This window comes from Salvelinus alpinus, chromosome 9 (genome assembly GCF_045679555.1).
Source record: "Salvelinus alpinus chromosome 9, SLU_Salpinus.1, whole genome shotgun sequence".
Classification (NCBI taxonomy): Eukaryota; Metazoa; Chordata; class Actinopteri; order Salmoniformes; family Salmonidae; genus Salvelinus; species Salvelinus alpinus.
The window spans coordinates 10,682,204-10,705,444 of NC_092094.1; the positions used below are offsets into that span (position 1 = coordinate 10,682,204).

Below are 23,241 nucleotides of genomic sequence, written 5' to 3' on the forward strand. Positions count from 1 at the left end.
CGCAGAAGGTTATCAACAGTGCATTGTGGGAAATATAGTTAATTGTATTTTCAGTCAACATTCCTATGATAGGCCATTTGAAATACAGTAGTATAGTAAGTCGAAGCATTAAAGGTATTTTATTGAAAATTATGACAAAATGTATACAAATGAACAGCTCCAGGGGTGTCAAACAATCACAGAAAGAAAAGCTAGACAGTCAGGGAGCATAATAAATTCCCAAAACGATGGACAATATTTAGCAAATTTTGACAGCGAGGAACTATAACCAATTTTCAGTGCAGCTCTCTGGACCTCGATGAAGACCGAATGCAGCCCCTAGGATAAAATGAGTTTGACACCCCTGAACTACACATTGAAAAGTTATGTTGATGGTTGCACAAGATAATAACATTAGAATAATGGATCTTTCTTCACTCCTCCATCCACAGGAGGTTGGGTTGAGGCCAGGATTGGGGTGGTTGGACCTTGTTTGGGTCCACAGAGTCTGTGGTCAGAGTGGTGCAGACGGGATGTGGGGAGGCCAGTGACAGGCGTGCTGCCAGGAGCCCCATCCTAACACAGCTGTGAGTGTCTCTGCTCTGGAACATACCAGCCAATATCCCACCTGCAAGACTGAGGAGAGGGAAGAGAGGGGTGTGTGGGAAACCAACATTTCATGGAGATAAAAATACATTTTATAATTTATTCCCATCCCTAGATAGCTACCGACCTATCTCCGGCTCCTGAGACATTCACCGTTTCGGCTGCGGTGTGAGCCAGAGCAGAGTAGTGGACGGCACATAGCCGACCCTTCTGGAAAACCAGAAAACATTATCACCATAATGTTCGGAGATATAAAGATGTCAAGATGCTCACGTTTAGTTTAGAAGTGAAACAATGTGAGAATGTGAGCTCACACACACACATATATACATACACACATACATACAATCATCTTACCCTTGTTCCTCTCCTAGGCTGCAGGTCTACAGACCCAGCGTTATGTTCTCCACACAGCAGCACTCCCATGGCCCCCAGGGTCACCACCACACACTGCAGGTGGTCCAGCAGGGGGCGTGCGAGATCCATGGCACAGCTCAGCACTTCCTCCACAGAGCTAGGCAGCACTGACACCACAAGACAAGATCTCATTCTCATTAATCAGACAGGAGTTTGTGCATAATGATGAGCTGTCAAACAAAGACTTCATAGTGTGTGCATTACTTATTATATCTAGCCCGGACTCAGATCTTTGTGATGTCTTGCGAAGTGTCAACTCCTATGGTCACTGTTACGCCAAGCATAGGAGTTGGCTCCACAGCACAAACATAGCTTCGTCCAGGCTAATTCCATATTATATACAGTAGGCTCCAGAAATGATCTCAGTGCAGGAATAACTGACTATCGTACCTGCAGGTGTCGGGAGGCCCAATGCCTTGTTCATGGTACACAGCTCAGCCAGGTTGGGGGAGGTGTAGGCCAGGGCTTTCCAGCTGTCTGACAGGAAAGGCTTGCAGGCCTTGTCACAATCAGTTGGCTCATACCACACTGCAACACAAGTTTATCACATCAGGGTCTGTATTCATATAGTGTCTCAGAGTGGGAGTGCTGATATAGGATCGTTTTGCCTTCTTAGATCATAATGAAAAAGATGACATGGGGAAGGAGGACCTGATCCTAGATCAGCACTCCCACACAGATTATTTGTGAATATGGGCCCTGATCACACAGCGATGCACTGATGGTAAGAAAATGGTGATCGATCACTATTGATGACTGTCAAAGCGTTCAGCTCTACATGCTAACCTGGCACTGCATGCTTCTTGGCGACAGAGCAAACATAGTTGATGGTGGAGATGGGTATATTGCCGTCCAGACACATGAGTGAGGCTGTTGAGAGCTTGTCCTCAAACTGGGCCACCTGTATGTAGAGATGGGCAAAGTTGTTATTTTTCAGTGCTATTCTATAAAAAACACAATAATGAACAAGAACATTAGATATGTGTACTTTTATGTGTAGTAAATCAGATTATTTATACAGTTTAAATGCTTCAGAAATATTTATTTTTATTTAACCTTTATTTAACGAGGCAAGTCAGTTACATTTACAATGACGGCCTACCCCAGCCAAACTCGGACGACGCTGGACCAATTGTGCGCCGCCCTATGGGACTCCCAATCACGGCCGGTTGTGATACAGCCCCGGAATCGAACCAGGGTCTGTAGTGACGCCTCTAGCGCTGAGATGCAGTGCCTTAGACCGCTACGTCACTTGGGAGCCCCAGAAATACTCACATACTGCTCTGTGATTTGCTGGTGAATGTCCATGTCGCCTAATCCCAGACTCAGATCCCCGCTCTCAGTGATCACGGCACAATAAGTAGCGGTCCGCTGCTCCTTAAGTACAGCAACACCACTGGTATTCTAAAGGAAAATCAAAAGAGGAAAGAATGTCATGCCAGAATACTATGGGAGAGAGATTAATTCCGCTTTGCATATGGTCATAACAATCAGTTGTTACCACTCATTAAGGGCCCGATTTAGAGTTGAGATAAGTAACTCGCACAACTCTGATTTGAATGGAAACGTGCTGATCTCAACTCAGAACACCTCTCGAAATCTTCTCCACATACATACCATGTGCCGACAGTAGTTCAGCACAGCATCACTGTGAGAGTCAGTTCCAATAGCTGAGATGAAGAGAGGTCTTTGGCCCATTCTGCTCAGAGAGTCTGGTGGGTAAAATATCACACAAGAAGTCAACATTAAACTGTTTCACTCAATGCAAAAGTTTAATTAACCTTTTTTCCACATATAGGAGCTATGTAGACATAATTGCTCATTATGAACTGGGTGGTTTGAGCCCTGAATGCTGAAATCAAATCAAACTTTATTATATACATATACATGCGCCAAATACAACAAGTGTAGACCTTACCGTGAAATGCTTACATACAAGCCCTTAACCAACAGTGCAGTTCAAGAAAGAGTTAAGAAAATATTTACCAAGTAGACTAAAGTAAAAAATTATAAAAAGTAACACAGTAAAATAACAATAACGAGGCTATATACAGAGGGTACCGGTACCGAGTCAATGTGCGGGGGTACAGGTTAGTCGAGGTAATTTGTACATGTAGTGAGTAGCAGCAGTGAACTAAACTAATGGAGGGGGGGGGGGGGGGTCAATGTAAATAGTCCGGTGGCCATTTGATTAATTGTTCAGCAGTCTTATGGCTTGGGGGTAGAAGCTGTTTAGAAGCCTTTTGGTCCTAGACTTGGCGCTCCAGTACCGCTTGCCGTGCGGTAGCAGAGAAAACAGTCTAGGACTTGGGTGACTGGAGTCTCTGACAATTTTTTGGGCTTTCCTCTGACACCGCCTAGTATATAGGTCCTGGATGGCAGGAATCTCAGCCCCCGTGATGTACTGGGCCGTTCGCACTACCCTCTGTAGCGCCTTACGGTCAGATGCTATGCCAGGCGGTGACGCAACCGGTCAGGATGCTCTCGATGGTGCAGCTGTATAACTTTGAGGATCTGGGGACCCATGACACATTTTTTCAATCTCCTGAGGGGGAAAAGGTATTGTCGTGCCCTCTTCATGACTGTCTTGGTGTGTTTGGACCGTGATAGTTCATTGGTGATGTGGACACCAAGGAACTTGAAACTCTCGACCCGCTCCACTACAGCCCCGTCAAAGTTAATGGGGGCCTGTTCAGCCCGCCTTTCCTGTAGTCCACGATCATCTCCTTTGTCTTGCTCACGTTGAGGGAGAGGTTGTTGTCCTGGCACCACACTGCCAGGTCTCTGACCTCCTCCCTATAGGCTGTCTCATCGTTGTTGGTGATCAGGCCTAACACCGTTGTGTCGTCAGCAAACTTAATGATGGTGTTGGAGTCGTGTTTAGCCATGCAGTCGTGGGTGAACGGGGAGTACAGGAGGGGACTAAGCACGCACCCCTGAGGGGCCCCAGTGTTGAGGATCAGCGTGGCAGACGTGTTGTTGCCTACCCTTACCACCTGGGGGCGGCCCGTCAGGAAGTCCAGTATCCAGTTGCAGAGGGAGGTGTTTAGTCCCAGGGTCATTAGCTTAGTAATGAGTTTCGTGGGCACTATGGTGTTGTACGCCGAGCTGTAGTCAATGAACAGCATTCTATGACAAAACATTTCTTTGTACTGCTCTAATTACATTGGTAACCAGTTTATAATAGCAATATGGCCCATTGGGGGTTTGTGATATATGGCCAATATACCACGGCTAAGGGCTGTATCTAGGCACTCCGCGTTGCGTGGTGCATAAGAACAGCCCTTAGCCGTGGTATATTGGCCATATACCACAACCCCCTGAGGTGCCTTATTGCTTTAAATAACTAACCAGCAAGGTTCTTTCCTACTCCACCAAATGACTGGCAGACACTTCCAGGATTCGTCTGTCCAAACTGTTGAGCAATCAAACAAACCCTTGTGTCATTGACATCATTTGAATAGTCCAGACATGCAGTAGTAGATGCTTGACATTAGCAGAGTTTGTGTGAACGTACCACTAGCTTATCTGTTTTCCCCTTGGCAATAAAATCCACATTCACACCACCTATGACAACCTGCGATGTAAGAGCCACAGTGTTATTGTACAGTAAGCATGTTACACACTGTCCATCAAGCTAAAACTAGAGTAAGAAAAATGATGTGCTCTACAAGACAAGAGTGATTGGTTCATGTGTATTGATGATGAACATATGACCAGTCCTCACAATGTTTGGCTGAGAGTCCGAATCTTTCTCTCTCTCCTTTGCGTGAGGAGCAGGTGTCCAAGTCTTCTTCTGCATTCGTTTAGACAGTGCACAGGCTATCTGACTGCCTACCCTGGCATTATTATGAATGAGAGCGATATCTTTGGGAATATCAGATTAAGGGACCGTAATGTAATGATGATACAAACATTCAGTTATACATCGATAAAACAAGTTTTAAAAACCACAATTATGATTATGATTATTTTTTTATTTTTTTTACATTTTCTTACACTAAGAATGACTCTGATATGATCCCTCCCTCCCTCTCTCTCTGCAGCGTGGTTCTCACACCATGTTACTGATCAGAGAAGGATACTAGCCTGGAGGGACTTTCCACGGGTCAGTTCGTTGACCTTTTGAAGGATGAAGGGCGTCAAATCTCTTCCTCTGATACCTTTAACACTACAGGGGAAATGCGTACGAAGGCAACAGAGAGTTAATCGTGTGGCTGAGGTGAAATGCTGATACTTTTCTTGACATATCAAGGCAACCAAACAGAAACTCTGATAAGCAACTTCCTGTGTTGTCAGTCATGCAAGCGGCTATCTAGAGATCAGGAAATAAATGTTCAGAAAACAACACCAGCACAGACAGACCATGAGAAGTGCTCAATAAATAGAGCTTTTTAGCAATACCTAAGTAGGCTAAAAAACATTCGCTGGCGCACACCCAGAAAAATGTGTTTGTGTGGAGGTGCTGACTAACGGCGAATAAACTATAAACTATGAAAATAAAGAAAGTCGCACACTCCATACATAAACACCCAGAAATTGAATGGGTATTTACCAACATTTCGGCATCACTGTGCCTACCTAAGTAGGCAACATACATTTCCAAAAACATGTATTGGGGATTATAAACTGGGTGGGTCAAGCCCTGAATGGTGATTGGCTGACAGCCGTAGTATATCAGGCAATATACCACGGGTATGACAAAACGTTTATTTTTACTGCTCTAGTTACATTGGTAAAAAGTTTTTTAATAGCAACAAGGCATCTAGGGGGTTTGTGGTATATGGCCAATATACCACGGCTAAGGGCTGTGTCCAGGCACTTCACGTTGTGTCGTGCGTAAGAACAGCCGTTACTCGTGGTATATTGGCCATATACCACACCTCCTCGGGCCTTATTGCTAAATTCAACTACAGTCAAGTCAGGTGGAGAGATCATATTATGTTATAATGCAGTGTTTCCTTACTTGGCCTCTGCCAGTGCAGCCTGTATAGCGTTCTCAATCTGTTGTCCAGCTGCTGCATGCTCCTTAGGGATGGGCACAGCCAGCAGCAGGCCGCTCTGTAGACCCAGGGACAGGTTACCCGCTGTAGGCCAGGGGAAAGAGACAGGTATAGTACATTATGATGCAGTCACAATACATTGTAAGATTTGTCATAAGCATGTATGACCCTTTATAATATCTTATAATCATGTCTAGATTATCAGCTCAGAATGACCCTGAAATAACAGCAATTTCGAGTCAGTTGAAAATGTTGCTACTCAGACATAAAATATTGAGCTGCGTCACCAATGAGATCTGCAGCCTCCTCAGCATTGTTGACGTGGTAAGGGGAGGTAAACCCACTTTGTGGAGAGAAGAAAGCGGGGAAATTCATGGAGGTCCCAAATGTGGCGACACACACACCCTGTGTCTCCTGAAGAAAGCACACAATTGTTAATAATTATTTGCGATGCAATGGAATCTCTTGGAATGGAATCTCTTGCAATGGAATCTCTTGCAATGGAATCTCTTGCAATGGAATCTCTTGCAATGGAATCTCTTGCAATGGAATCTCCTGCAATGGAATCTCTTGCAATGGAATCTCTGCATTTGACCATGTATAAAACCATCTAGCAATAACCACTAACCAAGTACTCCAAGGTGCGGCCAATGTCGAGGATGGACTTCACTCCAGCTGAGACCACAGCAATGGGAGTCCTGCCTAGCTCTGTCAGATCTGCACTGATATCCATACCTGAGAAGATGGTCAGTTAACAATTTCAATACATGTTGTTGTTTTCTATTTCTGTATCCTAAACATGAAGTCTCCCTGCTGTGTATGATGATGTAATTTCACTGAGGCTACAGTAGCGTCCAACCAATAACATTTCACTGAGGCTACAACAGCTTCAAACCAATAACATTTCACTGAGGCTACCGTAGCTTCCAACCAATAACATTTCACTGAGGCTACCGTAGCTTCCAACCAATAACATTTCACTGAGGCTACCGTAGCTTCCAACCAATAACATTTCACTGAGGCTACCGTAGCTTCCAACCAATAACATTTCACTGAGGCTACCGTAGCTTCCAACCAATAACATTTCACTGAGGCTACAGTAGCATCCAACCAATAACATGTCACTGAGGCTACAGTAGCTTCAAACCAATTACATTTCACTGAGGCTACAGTAGCTTCAAACCAATTACATTTCACTGAGGCTACAACAGCTTCAAACCAATAACATTTCACTGAGGCTACCGTAGCTTCCAACCAATAACATTTCACTGAGGCTACCGTAGCTTCAAACCAATAACATTTCACTGAGGCTACCGTAGCTTCCAACCAATAACATTTCACTGAGGCTACCGTAGCTTCCAACCAATAACATTTCACTGAGGCTACCGTAGCTTCCAACCAATAACATTTCACTGAGGCTACAGTAGCATCCAACCAATAACATTTCACTGAGGCTACCGTAGCTTCCAACCAATAACATTTCACTGAGGCTACCGTAGCTTCCAACCAATAACATTTCACTGAGGCTACAACAGCTTCAAACCAATAACATTTCACTGAGGCTACAGTAGCATCCAACCAATAACATGTCACTGAGGCTACAGTAGCTTCAAACCAATTACATTTCACTGAGGCTACAGCAGCTTCAAACCAATAATATTTCACTGAGGCTACAGTAGCTTCCAACCAATAACGTTTCACTGAGGTTACAGTGGGTTTCAACCAATAACATTTCACTGAGGCTACAGTGGGTTTCAACCAATAACATTTCACTGAGGCTACAGTAGCTTCCAACCAATTACATTTCACTGAGGCTACCGTAGCTTCCAACCAATAACATTTCACTGAGGCTACAGTAGCTTCCAACCAATAACATTTCACTGAGGCTACAGTAGCTTCCAACCAATAACATTTCACTGAGGCTACAGTAGGTTCCAACCAATAATATTTCACTGAGGCTACAGTAGGTTCCAACCAATAACATTTCACTGAGGCTACCGTAGCTTCAAACCAATAATATTTCACTGAGGCTACAGTAGGTTCCAACCAATAACATTTCACTGAGGCTACCGTAGCTTCAAACCAATAATATTTCACTGAGGCTACAGTAGCTTCAAACCAATAACATTTCACTGAGGCTACCGTAGCTTCAAACCAATAATATTTCACTGAGGCTACAGTAGGTTCCAACCAATAACATTTCACTGAGGCTACAGTAGCTTCCAACCAATAACATTTCACTGAGGCTACAGTAGCTTCCAACCAATTACATTTCACTTTGGGATATTGCACTTACTATTCTCTCCATCTCGGTGCACTCCTCCAACACCCCCAGTGACAAAGACATGGATACCGGCTCTGTGTGCTGCTATCATGGTGCCTGAAACCGTAGTGCCACCACAGAGACCCTGGAGAACACACACACACACACCGGTAAGCAAGGTATTCAATCTGAATATGACTGAATGGAGTGGCTTTTCAGTTGTTTGTCTAAACCTTGACAGGTGCTCACCTTGCTGATGGCGTAGGGCAGGTCTCGGCGGGACACTTTCAGCGACGTCTTACTCCGTGCTAGGTAGTCCAGTTCTTCTGAAGACAACCCCACATGAACCCTCCCCTGGAGCAGCCCAACAGTGGCAGGAATGGCTCCCTCTGACCTTACTATGGCTTCTACCGCTTTGGCTGTGCTGAATGAGGAAAAACAGTGACTGTTGAAGCAGTAACTTCTAATACTGAATTAAGGGCGGCAGGTAATCTAGTGGTTAATAGCGTTTGGCCAGTACCCAGAAAGGTTGCTGGTTCGATTCCCTGAGCCAACTAAGTGAAACATCTGGCGATGTGCCCTTGAGCAAGGCACTAATTGCTCCTGTAAGTCTCTCTGGATAAGAGCGTCTGCTAAATGAGGTACATGTAAGGTAGCTAGAATAAATAAGCTTGATAGCATGGATTATATTTTATATCAGGAACCTTCTGTCTAACAAAGTCCTTCCCATTTTGACATCTTTGCAGCACGTACCTCAGGTTGTGTGGGTATGGCATGCCATGGGTGATGATGGTGCTCTCTAGCGCCACCACTGGTCTGTTTTCTGCCAATGCCTGGGATACTGCCGGGTGGACAAGGAAGAGACCATCTGGGGGGATATACTTTTTTTAGAAATCTAAAGAATAGAAATATTTGAATCCGACTTCAATACTACAATGAGGGTAAATTCAAAGTCAGTCTTTTAATATTTTTTCATTATCATAGCAGGGGCTGACTTTACCGTTTTTGCATAATCTACTGTGAAATGTTGAGATGCCACGTTTTAGGAGTTGTGCCGATACTTCCTTCAGCAACCTCAACTCAGAATATCTAAGGGAAACACTGACAGCAGAATAAACAAATCAGAATTCAAGAATAACATTTTAAAACAACAAAAATATACCAAACTTTTGTCAAAATTGCATATTCAAGTTACAGAAAAAAACGTAATCACAGGGAGTTACCTTAATTTCATGATGGAAAACAAAACAGATTTCTCAGCCTTGGATTCCCGGCATCAAAAGCAGCAGCGTAGCCAACCACGTCACTGCAAGGCACACATACAATTCACCCATTAAGTAGATTTCCATGCTCTAGTTAGTTGGGATAAAGTAAAACCCCCCTAATGGGGCACACAGCGGTAAATCTACACCCGAAATATCAGTGCTGCCTGCAACATTGTGAAATAAGTGGAGTGTTTTGTATTCTTATCCCGCTACATTCAAGAACCGATTCAAAGTCCCTTTCCAATAAAGGTATACTTATTCATATTAAGTCATAATGGTAGAGCAAAACACAGTCAATTGTAACTTAATAGAACTACTACTTTAAAAATAATTGAGGAAAGGGCTCTGTCAAAGTTAAGGTCACATAATGTATAATGTTCACACACACAAAAAGGCCTTATTACACATTATAAACTGGGTGGTTCAATCCCTGAATGCTGATTGGCTGACAGCCGTGGTATATCAGGCCCTATACCACCATATGACAAAACAATTATTTTTACTGCTCTAATTACGTTGGTAACCAGTTTATAATAGCAATAAGGCACCTCGGAGGTTTGTGGTATATGGCCAATATACTACGGCTACGGGCTGTCTCCAGGCACTCTACGGCCAAAATAACAGCCCTTAGCCGTGGTATATTGGCCATATACCACACCTCCTCGGGCCTTACCCAGCTAACATGACTGAGCCGGGCCCTTTTGGGCTGAGATGGGGCTGTGAGATCAGCCATCAGTGGCCCCGCGCGGTCGAGAACATTATGGGCCACCACTGAGCGGTTGGGATTGGACTCGCACTCTTTAAAGACGTACGCGAGCCCGTGTTTAAATGTGAACGGTTTTTAAGGGATAGGTCGACTTCACAAACTGACAGGTAAGCGATCGGCTCAGCCATAACATCTGTTAACCGTTTTGTTAACTTAGTAAAACGGGTAAGATACCTAGACTAAATGGTTTGAATATTTTACTGATGGTAACATTGCTTGTCTGGCCAACAACACTAAGGAGAAAGAATAGCTAACGTTAACTAGCTAGGCCAAGCAATGCAGGTGTAGAAGCATGGTGGCTAGGAAAAACTCCCTAGAAAGGCCAAAACCTAGGAAGAAACCTAGAGAGGAACCAGGCTATGAGGGCATGGTCACAATGTTCATTCTTGACTACATGCACCTTGTTTGTCTTAGAATAACTCGGAAGTTGATGTATTTTTGGATGAAAGGGGATTTTTCTTGTAGATTGGGATCTCGGGCAGTGAGCGCCACCTCTGAGAGGTTGGAGTCAAATCAGACAGCACATGCCAATGGAGTTTCAGAGAACCAAGAGGACTGGAAGAAATAGACAGATGGAAAGGAACCGAATTCCGCCAATTCTTATTATACACAGGCCCTGTCGTGTTTCCTTCTCCCACTACAGCAACTTCCCTGCCTTGTGCTGTTACTACTGTGGCTATGCAGATGACCTCAAACATTTCCTCAGTGAGTTTGAGAATTTGTATGGCATTGAAGAGTTGGTCTACAATGTCCATAATCTGACTCTTGGCAGAGGATGTGAGGAGGTTTGGGTCCTTAGATAGTGTCTTCTTTTCCTTTTGAAAACTATGAGAAAGTTGAAGAAAGTCTGCCGGAAACCACAATTTGTTCTCAAACAAATGAATCACCAAATTACTCGCGAGGACGCGCCCATCCATAAGGACAAAGAGAACCGAGGACAAGAAACATTCTCTGGAAAAGAACACACTATAGAGGCCAAACCATTCCCTTACTCCCTCACTGCACCCAGTTTCTAAAGGCTATATTTGAACAGTTCAGCATTGCCACAACCACTGGGGACAACTGTGTTATGGTTAACGGAGACCTGGGACTGGTACAGAACATCCTACGAGATGATCGCACAGGGAAGGAGTACATTATTTTCAGGAAGTTCTTGACATTATTGTTACTCTTCTCCAGTCCCCTGGATTCAAAAGACATTGGCATCTATAAAGCACTCCATCTTCAACTAAGAGACCAAGTTCACCACCTATTGGATATTTTGATCGCGATGGGCACATATTGGGCAGCCACACCCTTGCTGCATAGTCAAGGTTTAGCGTTTTTTGTTTGACCTATTTACTGAATTTCTCAAACTCTTATTTTTCAATTGTCCTACAGAGATCTATATTATTTACTAATGGCACAGTATCACATTGTGGAGTTTCTGTATCATTCAGTTGGGATTGTTAGTAGTACATGGATACAGGAGGACTCATCCATAACGTTATGGCCCCCTTATACCGATCCGAACGAACACAAGAGAGCTTTAGTGACTCATGAAGTACCGGGTGAAACATGGATTTCATATGAGATGACAACTTTAAGCACAGCAGGTTTTTCTGAATTATTTCTGTATGTAGGGTCACCCACAAATACAATAAGAACATGCAAATAGCACTAGATTGGACCCATATGGTGTGTTGAAAGAATAACGTCTTCAACAGCATAATGTCATATTAAGGGGTGAATATATTTTTTTTGTACAGTACGTGCCAAAGTTCGAACAGCTGCCAAATTAAATTAATTTGTCTTTCTTACAGTTGATTGTGAAAAGGCAAGATTCAAATCTAGAGAAGCGGAGACAAATGGTTTTACTAAGCGACCCAGAAGAACTTTAACGTAGTCAACGGTCGAGACAGTAAGATCTATTTGTTTCCATACCCTCTGATTTATTAGGACAATACAGTAAATCTTGAATATTTATATACACCTCATGAAAATGGTGTGATGTGATACACGTCAACCGTGTGTGTCCTGCATGTGGCATGACATTTACACAAGTTGTGGGCAATTTTTGGCTTGCGAGTGCTATAAAATAAATAGCAGTTATAATTACAACAAAGATGTGAAGCATCTTTACATAAATATTTTTGTGATCTTGGTATGTATGTGAAATCATTTTCTATTTTCACCAGACCAAACAAGCGATACATTGAGTTGGAGCCAGCCCCTCCGAAAAGGCAACAGACATTTCCAAGTGCAAGATACCTGTGTCCAGTAGTCTGTGCTTCCAGTCCCACCACTACCAATAAGTTTGCCAATACCTTCACCTTCCAGTAACTCTCCATCTACCAGCAACCCTATGAACCCTGTGAGCAACTCACTTCCTTTGAGTCACCCCCAATCTGCAAGACGCTCTGACTCCAAGCCATTCTTTAGCGCCTGCTAGCCACTCTCTGTCTGCAGGTATGTCTTGCAAAATTCTTTGCTAAGCCGAAATTATAAAAACGCAATTGGGCTTTCAGTCTCGCTGAGTACATGCGGCCAAAGTTTGTGATTAGATACTTTCTTGTCAGGTATTGATAGGTACTTGGTCAATGCGCTTGAAGAAATTAAGGACAGACTGATAAAACTTGAGAGAATGGTGTCAGGTCTCTCTCAATCAAGTACAGCACTTTATGACGACATCAGCCTACCCTTACAAAACTATGATGAACTTGATTGCCTGGAACAAAAAATTGAGGACCACCAAAGTCTAGAAGACTTGGTAAACTCACTCAATACAGTAATTATTGTCATACTAATAGTGTCTCTTTCCTTTACACATTTTAGTTTTTATTTATTTCCCTTAACGTTAGATTACATATCTGGGGACCATTGGAGGTTATGATGTCCAAGCGACAACAAGAAGGATGATAAGTCATGCTCTGGCAGCTCAACTGGAAAGGCACGAATGACAAAAGACCCTTTCACAACCTGGGGCTAAGGAAGGCTGTTGCAGGTACATCCGGGGGAATCTCAAACATTTTCACATTCTTTCGAGCACCTAGACATCCGTGATTTAAATGTTTGAAACTGCAACTGTTTTAACTCCATCTCCGACTACGGCCTGACATGTTAATTATGTAGAATATTAATGTGTCGCCATGGGAACCTTGTTGGCTATAGTAAGCATGACACATGCTGCTTATATGTGGGGGGGAGGTGAGTTTATCGTAGTGTAAAATGTGGTTTCTGCCATCTTCCTACTAGACTCCCGTAGATTTCTCGTGATATATGGCGATCCTATGATATGGCCCCTGCAATATGTCTGTATACTCTAGGGTCTTCAACTGGACCTGTCACCGGGTCCGCAGAGTCTGGTCATCATCATATTGCATACCATACCAAATTACACTGAATCTCAGTCTTCTGTGATCAATCCCTGTTGCCTAACAGTGGAGTGAACAAGGTCCCTTAACGTGTGGAAATACATGACACATTCATTGTGACAACCTAGCAACCATAGTACAGTAAAACTGTTCACTGTTACAAATGTGCATTTTTTCCAGATACAGTCAGGAAAAGCCCTATCCAACCCAGGCCTCAAGATGCAACAGTTGAAGAGGATATCAAGATCTGGTTGATGAACTCACGTGACCGTGCAGGTGGACGCAAGGAGTGGTTTGAAAGATATGAGGCAACAGACACAAGACTTTGGGGAAGAGTGAGCTCAATAAATTTGCTTTGCGAGAGCTGACTGGTAGAGCTGACTTGACATTAAACTTGGGGTCCAGCAACCAAATGTTTAGACGTGAACCTCAAGGACTAGGCTGATACTGGGCTGTTACGTACCTGTACACAGACAGCCTCCGAGACAAAGTAGTTCCAGTGTTCGTTCTCTCCACCCCTTCTCTTTCTCCTGTGTAGCAACATCTCAGATTGTCTTGTGTTCCCCTTGCTCTCTTTCACCCGTCTTGTCTGAGACTCGTCTCACTCTAACAGAGGGTATAGTTCAAGTGGGTGACTGTGGTGCTCACTGCAGAGTTGTCAGTGAGGTGGCCCTTCATCACTCCAACTCACCTGCACACTAACGGACTGAGAGAGACTAATGGGAAGAGCTAACTACACACTCAGACAAGACGGGTGAAAGAGAGCAAGGGGAGCACAAGACAATCTGAGATGTTGCTACACAGGCGAAAGAGTAGGGGCGGAAAGGTGGAGAGAACGAACACTGGAACTACTTTGTCTCGGATGCTGTTTGTGTACAGATACGCATCAGCCTAGTCCTTCAGGTTCACGTCTAAACATTTGGTTGCTGGACCCAAGCTCAAGGTCAAAAATGGGGATTGTGTTTACATTTTATCCCCACAGTCAACCTCAGCTTTTTTTTGATGTGAACACAACCTGAGAAACTAAACTGTCTGTCAGCTCTCACAGCTGCTGGACAGAGTATACATGAGAATAAATACATTCTTTATACTCTGTCCAGCAGCTGATGTACAGTGGGGAGAACAAGTATTTGATACACTGCCGATTTTGCATGTTTTCCTACTTACAAAGCATGTAGAGGTCTGTAATTTTTATCATAGGTACACTTCAACTGTGAGAGACGGAATCTAAAACAAAAATCCAGAAAATCACATTGTATGATTTTTAAGTAATTAATTTGCATTTTATTGCATGACATAAGTATTTGATACATCAGAAAAGCAGAACTTAATATTTGGTACAGAAACATTTGTTTGCAATTACAGAGATCATACGTTTCCTGTAGTTCTTGACCAGGTTTGCACACACTGCAGCAGGGATTTTGGCCCACTCCTCCATACAGACCTTCTCCAGATCCTTCAGGTTTCGGGGCTGTCGCTGGGCAATACGGACTTTCAGCTCCCTCCGAAGATTTTCTATTGGGTTCAGGTCTGGAGACTGGCTAGGCCACTCCAGGACCTTGAGATGCTTCTTACGGAGCCACTCCTTAGTTGCCCTGGCTGTGTGTTTCGGGTCGTTGTTATGCTGGAAGACCCAGCCACGACCCATCTTCAATGCTCTTACTGAGGGAAGGAGGTTGTTGGCCAAGATCTCGCGATACATGGCCCCATCCATCCTCCCCTCAATACGGTGCAGTCGTCCTGTCCCCTTTGCAGAAAAGCATCCCCAAAGAATGATGTTTCCACCTCCATGCTTCACGGTTGGGATGGTGTTCTTGGGGTTGTATTCATCCTTCTTCTTCCTCCAAACACGGCGAGTGGAGTTCAGATCAAAAGGCTCTATTTTTGTCTCATCAGACCACATGACCTTCTCCCATTCCTCTTCTGGATCATCCAGATGGTCATTGGCAAACTTCAGACGGGCCTGGACATGCGCTGGCTTGAGCAGGGGGACCTTGCGTGCGCTGCAGGATTTTAATCCATGACGGCGTAGTGTGTTACTAATGGTTTTCATTGAGACTGTGGTCCCAGCTCTCTTCAGGTCATTTACCAAGTCCTGCCGTGTAGTTTTGGGCTGATCCCTCACCTTCCTCATGATCATTGATGCCCCACGAGGTGAGATCTTGCATGGAGCCCCAGACCGAGGGTGATTGACCGTCATCTTGAACTTCTTCCATTTTCTAATAATTGCGCCAACAGTTGTTGCCTTCTCACCAAGCTGCTTGCCTATTGTCCTGTAGCCCATCCCAGCCTTGTGCAGGTCTACAATTTTATCCCTGATGTCCTTACACAGCTCTCTGGTCTTGGCCATTGTGGAGAGGTTGGAGTCTGTTTGATTGAGTGTGTGGACAGGTGTCTTTTATACAGGTAACGAGTTCAAACAGGTGCAGTTAATACAGGTAATGATGGAGAACAGGAGGGCTTCTTAAAGAAAAACTAACAGGTCTGTGAGAGCCGGAATTCTTACTGGTTGGTAGGTGATCAAATACTTATGTCATGCAATAAAATGCAAATGAATTACTTAAAAATCATACAATGTGATTTTCTGGATTTATGTTTTAGATTCCGTCTCTCACAGTTGAAGTGTACCTATGATAAAAATTACAGACCTCTACATGCTTTGTAAGTAGGAAAACCTGAAAAATCGGCAGTGTATCAAATACTTGTTCTCCCCACTGTATTTGTAATTGTCTGTGGTGTGTCTCTGTATATTTAAACCATTAAATGTTCATGTTATGTTAATGAAATGTCAATGTTGTGCATGTTGAAGTTGTAAACTCACTTTGAAAGCACACTTTCTTAATTAATATTGTACTTTTAAGCTAAAGACTCCATTCAAGTCTTAAACACGCAATGTTATGCTTATTTCTCAGAAATAAATATAAATTTTATTATATTAGCCAATTGTTAGAAAATCTTGCCCTTTTAATTGTATTTACTTGATGTCCATTCAGACGCTGAGGTACTTACCTGTTATTTAATATTGACAATAAAATCTATTGAATTTTAACATGTGGTATTTCATTTGTTTATTACATTTTTTGGAGTCTTTTTTATTTTTTATACCTCCAGAATTAACAGGTTTACTGCAGCTGTTTGGGTTGAATGCGGGTAATATTTGGGAATTTATCACTAGGCCATCAAACTTTTATTTGGACCCTAATTGGCCCAACAACATAAGGGCTTCTTGTGGGCTGGTACTGGGCTGCCCACACTTACTTTGGGCTGAATAAGGGCTGCCAGCAATTAGGGGCCAACTATTTGCCCATGAGCAAAAACCCACGGGCCCAGTGCATGTAGCCCAAGCCGGGCCTTTTTTTACAGCCCAGGGTGGACCCCTACGGTGCCAACCTGGGTGTGTTTGCTTAATTATACAATGGGGTGAGTCTAATCCCGAATGCTGATAGGTTAAAACTGCATTCCAGACGGTGTCTATTCCACAAGTTACCACTTAAATAATAAAGGCTGAATCGTCACAGTTTGCCTTTTATGCTAGACCAGCAGTGATACATTTAGGTGATAATGCCCGAGAAGCCGGTGTTTGGAGGATCTATTGGCACGGTTGTTGTTCGTCTCAGGACGGCAAACGTGCCAGCTTTTTAACGGACGGGTTACCAACATGTTAAAATGATTGACATAGTTTCATGAACGTTATTGATGAATTTATTCATAGTATTTCATCCTTTCACAAGATACAGTTCTGACACATAGGGTTGCTGGTCGTTCGTTCTATCGGTTCGGTTACCAGAGACGCGCCTCAGTCATTGTCTTTCTGTTCTGCATCTATGGACGCGACCCAAGTCGTTCGTTCTAAATGGTCCATTTCCATACTGGCTGGTAACGTTCTTATCCCTTGCTTGCTAGTCAACTACAGCTAATTTACAGTCATGTCAAACAGTGCAGCCAAAATAACGAAGTAGCTGTATTTGCGTTTGTTAAAGCGGTTTTCTAGCTACATTTATTTGGATACATCCATAACAATGAGCTAGTGATGCGCGATTTCACCTGGCATAGAAACTGTGCTCTCTCTTCAGGACACTTGTTCAATATCTAGCCAACAACACAGCTAACTCGTGAATAGAGCCAATGCTAACTAGAGCAAATACGCTAAAGCTAGTTAAGAATTTACACGAGTTAATCTGACTCTGGGGATGTAGATAAAGGGTTTCATTGCCAAAATCCCTAAATATGCCGTTATGATTTAAGGCATACTCATTCATTGATATCACGAACATATGCTAGACCAGCAGTCTAGGCATTCAATTTCCCATCATTCATATCAGCTCATTACCAACAATACTGCTCTTAATGCTTACCTTCTCCAGTGTGTGAGAAACTCAGGAATGAGAGACTTTTCCCCCAGAAAAGTGAGTGAACTTTGACCCTGCCATGCTTTTTGTTGACACAGTTTGCTTGCCTTTACCATTAGAACTCTGGCCTGTATCTATTCACCCAGTTTGACTGAGTTTATGCAATTTGAAATTAACATGATATGAATAAGAAAACTATATCTAAAAAATATATCCATCATTATCAATGCTCACAAAATTTGCTAAGATTAGAGCTACTCTTGTATCAAAAAGTTGAATATATAGTGAAACACATGAGTAATGAAATAAAATATGGTTGATTCCATGCAAGCTCATTCTCCCTGCCTCTTTCACTAGGCCAACACAACACATTTTACACCAACAGGTTTCTGTGCCAATATACCACACAACCAATAAACAAAACATACTGACTTCGGGCACTTGAATATCATGGGTTGTGTTTTCAACACCACAATAAATAGACTATGTCAATCTTGACAAACAGAAAATCAGTGGTGTAAAGTACTTAAGTAGAACTTTAAAGTATTTTTACTTGTCGTTTTTTGGAGTATCTGTACTTTACTATTTATATTTGTGGCAACTTTTACTTTTAACTTCACTACATTCTGAAATAAAATAATGTTCTTTTTACTCCATGCATTTTCCGTGACACCCAAAAGTACTGGTTACATTTTTACAGTTACACTTATCAAGAGAACATCCCTGGTCATCCCTACTGCATCTGATTTGGCGGACTCACTAAACACAAATGCTTCGTCTGTATATTATAGCTGAGTGTTGGAGAGGGCCCCTGGCAATTCGTCAATAAAAATAAAATAAGAAATGGTGCCGGCACAGCCAGAAGAGGACTGGCCACCCCTCATAGCCTGGTTCCTCTCTAGGTTTCTTCCTAGGTTCCGGCCTTTCTAGGGAGTTTTTCCTAGCCACCGTGCTTCTCCACCTGCATTGCTTGCTGATTGGGGTTTTAGGCTGGGTTTCTGTACAGCACTTTGTGACATCAGCTGATGTAAGAAGTTCTTTATAAATACATTTGATTTGAATGACTTGCCGTTTGGTTTGTTTAATATAAGGAATTTTTAATGATTTTTACTTTTACTTTTGATACTTAAGTACATTTTAGCAATACCATTTGCTTTTGATACTTAAGTATATTTAAAACCAAATACTTTGACTTTTACTCAAGTAGTATTTTACTGGGTGACATTCACTTTTACTTGAGTCATTTTCTGTTAAGGTATCTTTAATTTTACTCAAGTATGACAATTGAGTACTTTTTCCACCAATGCAGAAAATATATCCCTATCCAACCTTGTAGGTCTACCCCGTATCAAAGGCTTGGATTGACAATCTCGGAATATTATTACACTTTTGGGGTGTTTTTATAACAGTTGTCTCTTTCAATTTATCAAATGGCAGCTGCACAGTTTGGATTGATTGATTTTATTTGTCAGTAAAAAAAAAAAATACATAAATATATATATACACAGTACAAATATTTTAAAAAGTGACCAGGATTGCACAGTAAAGTTGGGTAATGTAAACCAGCGGGGGAAAAAACTACTCTCCTCTGTGCCAAATAAAAAACTACACAACCAGTTCGACAACCCTCCCCTATTTTGGACCACTCCCACATAACAGTAAATATAAAACTGTCCCTTCTACAGAGTTACCTGATCAAATCTATTTGTCATATGCATAAGATACAGTGTAGTGTACACAGTACAATGAAATGCTTACTTACTGAACACAGCAGGATAATGGTAGAGCGAGCTAAACACAGTGAGTCTCTATGAACACCTTACTGTTGTACTTGTCTTTCTTGCACAAACACTTTTTTAACTAGCACTGATTTTGGTGATAGCTGATTTTTTGAGGAAGGTTTTAAACATGCAATGACTGTGATATGTGGTTGTCTTACCTACCTTAGTTGAATGCACTGACTATGAGTCGCTCTGGTTAAAAGAGCATTGGATAAATGACCAAAATGTTAAATGCCTATAAACTGTATTGAGTTGCAGGTGGGTTTGAGAGTAGTTACTTCGTTCTGTCCTGGACACATTCCATGTTCCCCTCACTCCACAACTGAGAGCCTTATGAGTTTCCCCTCGACTGTTACACGTGTGCGGTCTTCACTCTCAGTCTCAAAGGTCATAGGAAGACACCGTGCAACAGGGTCCACATATGCTTGTGGTGGGGCCTGTAACGTTAGATGAGTTGCAGTACGTGACACTGACACCCCCTCATAGACCTCTCTTTGGTATGTCCCTGTTGACCCCATACAGACATTAGTTGAACCCAAGATGTCTTCAAGATGGTGATGTGGGTGCACTGCATGGGCTTGGGGATGGATCACTCCCAAGCAGCATCAGTGAAATTACACTGCTGTTCCTTCTTTAAGTGTGCTAACAGAGGGATCCCAACCTACCAAGACAGAGTTACAGGACCCATCTTGCTCAGCTGGATGGGAAACATATATATGTGTGTGTGTCGAGAGAGGAAATGGTTTGGATTCATTCGAAGTGGGACCTTTGAGTCCCTCTGTCATGTGAGGAGTTGCAGAGTACACTCTGTGATCCCTCTCTGATGGTGTCACATCATTGATGAGAGTGGAAGGTCCATCTTCTATGCACTCTGGCACACTCTGTCTGATGGTGATGGGGCTCTCAGTTGGTTGTTCTATAGCATGATGCTCCAGGGAAGGTTCCTCCACTTCCACGTCCGCATCTGTGTCCTTTACTAGTTCATCCTCAAACCAGTTTGGATGCTCCAGCTGATAGGCATGGAAAGCCTCCACCGCGTCCCGCAATGATTTCCCTGAGGGACAGTGAAAATACTCGTCCTCGGTGATGCCTTCAATGCGATTCACTCGTCCTGGCTCATGTTTCTCTTTATCCAGGAGCCTGAAGAAGAGCTCCTCAAAATGCTTCATAAGTTTGTATCTGTAAAGGGGAACAGGAATGAGCCATGGCAGGTATCCCTCCCTCCCTCCCTCCCTCCCTCCCTCCCTCCCTCCCTCCCTCCCTCCCTCCCTCCCTCCCTCCCTCCCTATGACAGTACCTCACTATGATGTTAAACGGAGACGGAACATCCTCCTCGGAACAAACGTCCTCAAAGTAGGCCACCATGTAGTTCTGGAACGTTCCAGATCTCACAAAGCTGGGCACCAGGAGGCTGAGCGCAGGGCTGAGCATGTCCCCCATGGGGGAACGTACATCCTCTCTCAGGATCACCCGGGTTTCGGCACCATCACACATTGCTCTCCATTTGGCCCTTACCCCCCGCGAACACAAGATTAGGATCTTGTCTGAGGATTTAACAATCTGTTCCCTCTGCCAGTCCAGCCACTGGACACTGCCCACAATGCCCAGCCGGGCAGAGTCCAGCAGGTCCAGCACCACCTAAATGAGTCAATGAATTAACTTTATTTGACAAATTGAAAGTACATATAGGGCTGGTTTCCCAGACACAGATTAAGCCTACAGTATTTCATTATGCTATTTCAATGGAGATTCATTATTGAGTAGGATTTAAAATCCAGGACTAGGCTAGAACCATCCCACAGAGATGCCCTAGCAACAATACATACATTTTAAAAAATCATAGAGGATTAAAAACACAATAATGTCAACAGACAATAGTCAAAATGTCCATTGTGGTCCTCGTTCTCACCTCTATGCCACACTTAGCCATGAGGAAAGAGCAGAGCTTCAGGACGATCTCCATGTACAGAGGATGGTCCAGAGAGTAGATGATGAGGACTTTTCTCCTTCTCTCTTGTACTTGGACTCTCTCCAGTTCACCTCTGGGAGTGGTCAGGAGCTGGCTTCCTGGATCTAGGAAGGAGAAGAAGAAGTGGAATAGAGTGATACTACGTAAGTGTGCAGAAATATGAACGATATTTTACCAGTTGAGGCATGTAGTTTACTATTTTGTTTTTATTTAGTGAAAGGTTAATCTATTAACCAACAAACCTGTATGGGATGTTTTTTGCAGCAAATAAGTCAGGAAACCACCAGCCATGATCAGCCCCAGTAATGCTTTTATCATCAATGATCGGCTGTAAGTGGGAGGCCTTTGATAGTCTGGGGGGGGGGGGGGGGGGGAATACAATAAATTTATCAGACAAAGATAAAAGTGAAAATCAATGAGATGACCTTTGGACAAAATAAGTAATTTAGATGCCAAATAGATTTTACTCACAGGAGCAGTAGTTACACTTTGTCTGGTGATGTAAACAGTTGCTCTTGCACCGCATAAAAAACGGCTGAATCTTTTGAGAAAAAAAAGTGTGTTTGTGGTTAGGTCAGTCAGTGAAATAGAAAACAAATTGTTGCTATAGGAAATTAAACTTACCACAATTAGCATTTCACATGGAGGCAGCTGCCATACATCCAGTTCAAAAGTCACATTCAATGATGTTCTATTCTCCTGAAACGTGAATTGAAGGGAAGAAATCATGACACGGTAATAAGTTCCAGTAACACAGTAATCAATTACCATTGTTTCATCATTGAGTGTTGTTGACCACAGATACCTACCCTGATGACATGCTGTGAGTGTTGTTGACCACAGATACCTACCCTGATGACATGCTGTGAGTGTTGTTGACCACAGATACCTACCCTGATGACATGCTGTGAGTGTTGTTGACCACAGATACCTACCCTGATGACATGCTGTGAGTGTTGTTGACCACAGATACCTACCCTGATGACATGCTGTGAGTGTTGTTGACCACAGATACCTACCCTGATGACATGCTGTGAGTGTTGTTGACCACAGATACCTACCCTGATGACATGCTGTGAGTGTTGTTGACCACAGATACCTACCCTGATGACATGCTGTGAGTGTTGTTGACCACAGATACCTACCCTGATGACATGCTGTGAGTGTTGTTGACCACAGATACCTACCCTCATGACATGCTGTGAGTGTTGTTGACCACAGATACCTACCCTCATGACATGCTGTGAGTGTTGTTGACCACAGATACCTACCCTCATGACATGCTGTGAGTGTTGAGTGTTCTTGATGGATATCTGGTATTCCTCAGAGAACTCAGCTGTATTAAAACCCACTGTGATGATCAGTCTCTCTCCTCCATCCACTGCCACAGTCCAGGACAACTGGGGATACCAAAGACTGCCTGGAATGATGCAACATACTCAGTGTTGTTGTAGATATATACAAGCCCTTGATTACTTTCTGTATGAACT

General features: G+C 43.1%; 1 protein-coding gene across 2 annotated transcripts; it reads right to left on the minus strand.

The window, feature by feature from the left end:
- Positions 1-100: 100 nt before the first annotated feature.
- Positions 101-20,380, minus strand: LOC139584295 (uncharacterized). Of its 2 annotated transcripts, none has more exons than XM_071415964.1 (20): positions 19,945-20,380; positions 9,492-9,574; positions 9,269-9,369; positions 9,022-9,136; positions 8,518-8,692; positions 8,302-8,413; positions 6,634-6,740; positions 6,293-6,419; positions 5,969-6,089; positions 5,088-5,173; positions 4,730-4,869; positions 4,520-4,579; positions 4,354-4,417; positions 2,620-2,714; positions 2,278-2,406; positions 1,789-1,903; positions 1,393-1,530; positions 943-1,109; positions 713-795; positions 101-615 (listed from the first exon to the last, which is right to left on the minus strand). In XM_071415964.1, the coding sequence occupies exons 2-20, from the start codon at positions 9,500-9,502 to the stop codon at positions 414-416; spliced, it is 2,148 nt and encodes a 715-aa protein (XP_071272065.1). In that variant the 5' UTR covers positions 9,503-9,574; positions 19,945-20,380; the 3' UTR covers positions 101-413. The 2 variants fall into 2 exon arrangements, with proteins under 2 accessions (XP_071272065.1, XP_071272064.1); XM_071415963.1 differs by lacking the exon at positions 19,945-20,380 and adding an exon at positions 18,008-18,105.
- Between the last annotated feature and the right edge of the window lie 2,861 nt (positions 20,381-23,241).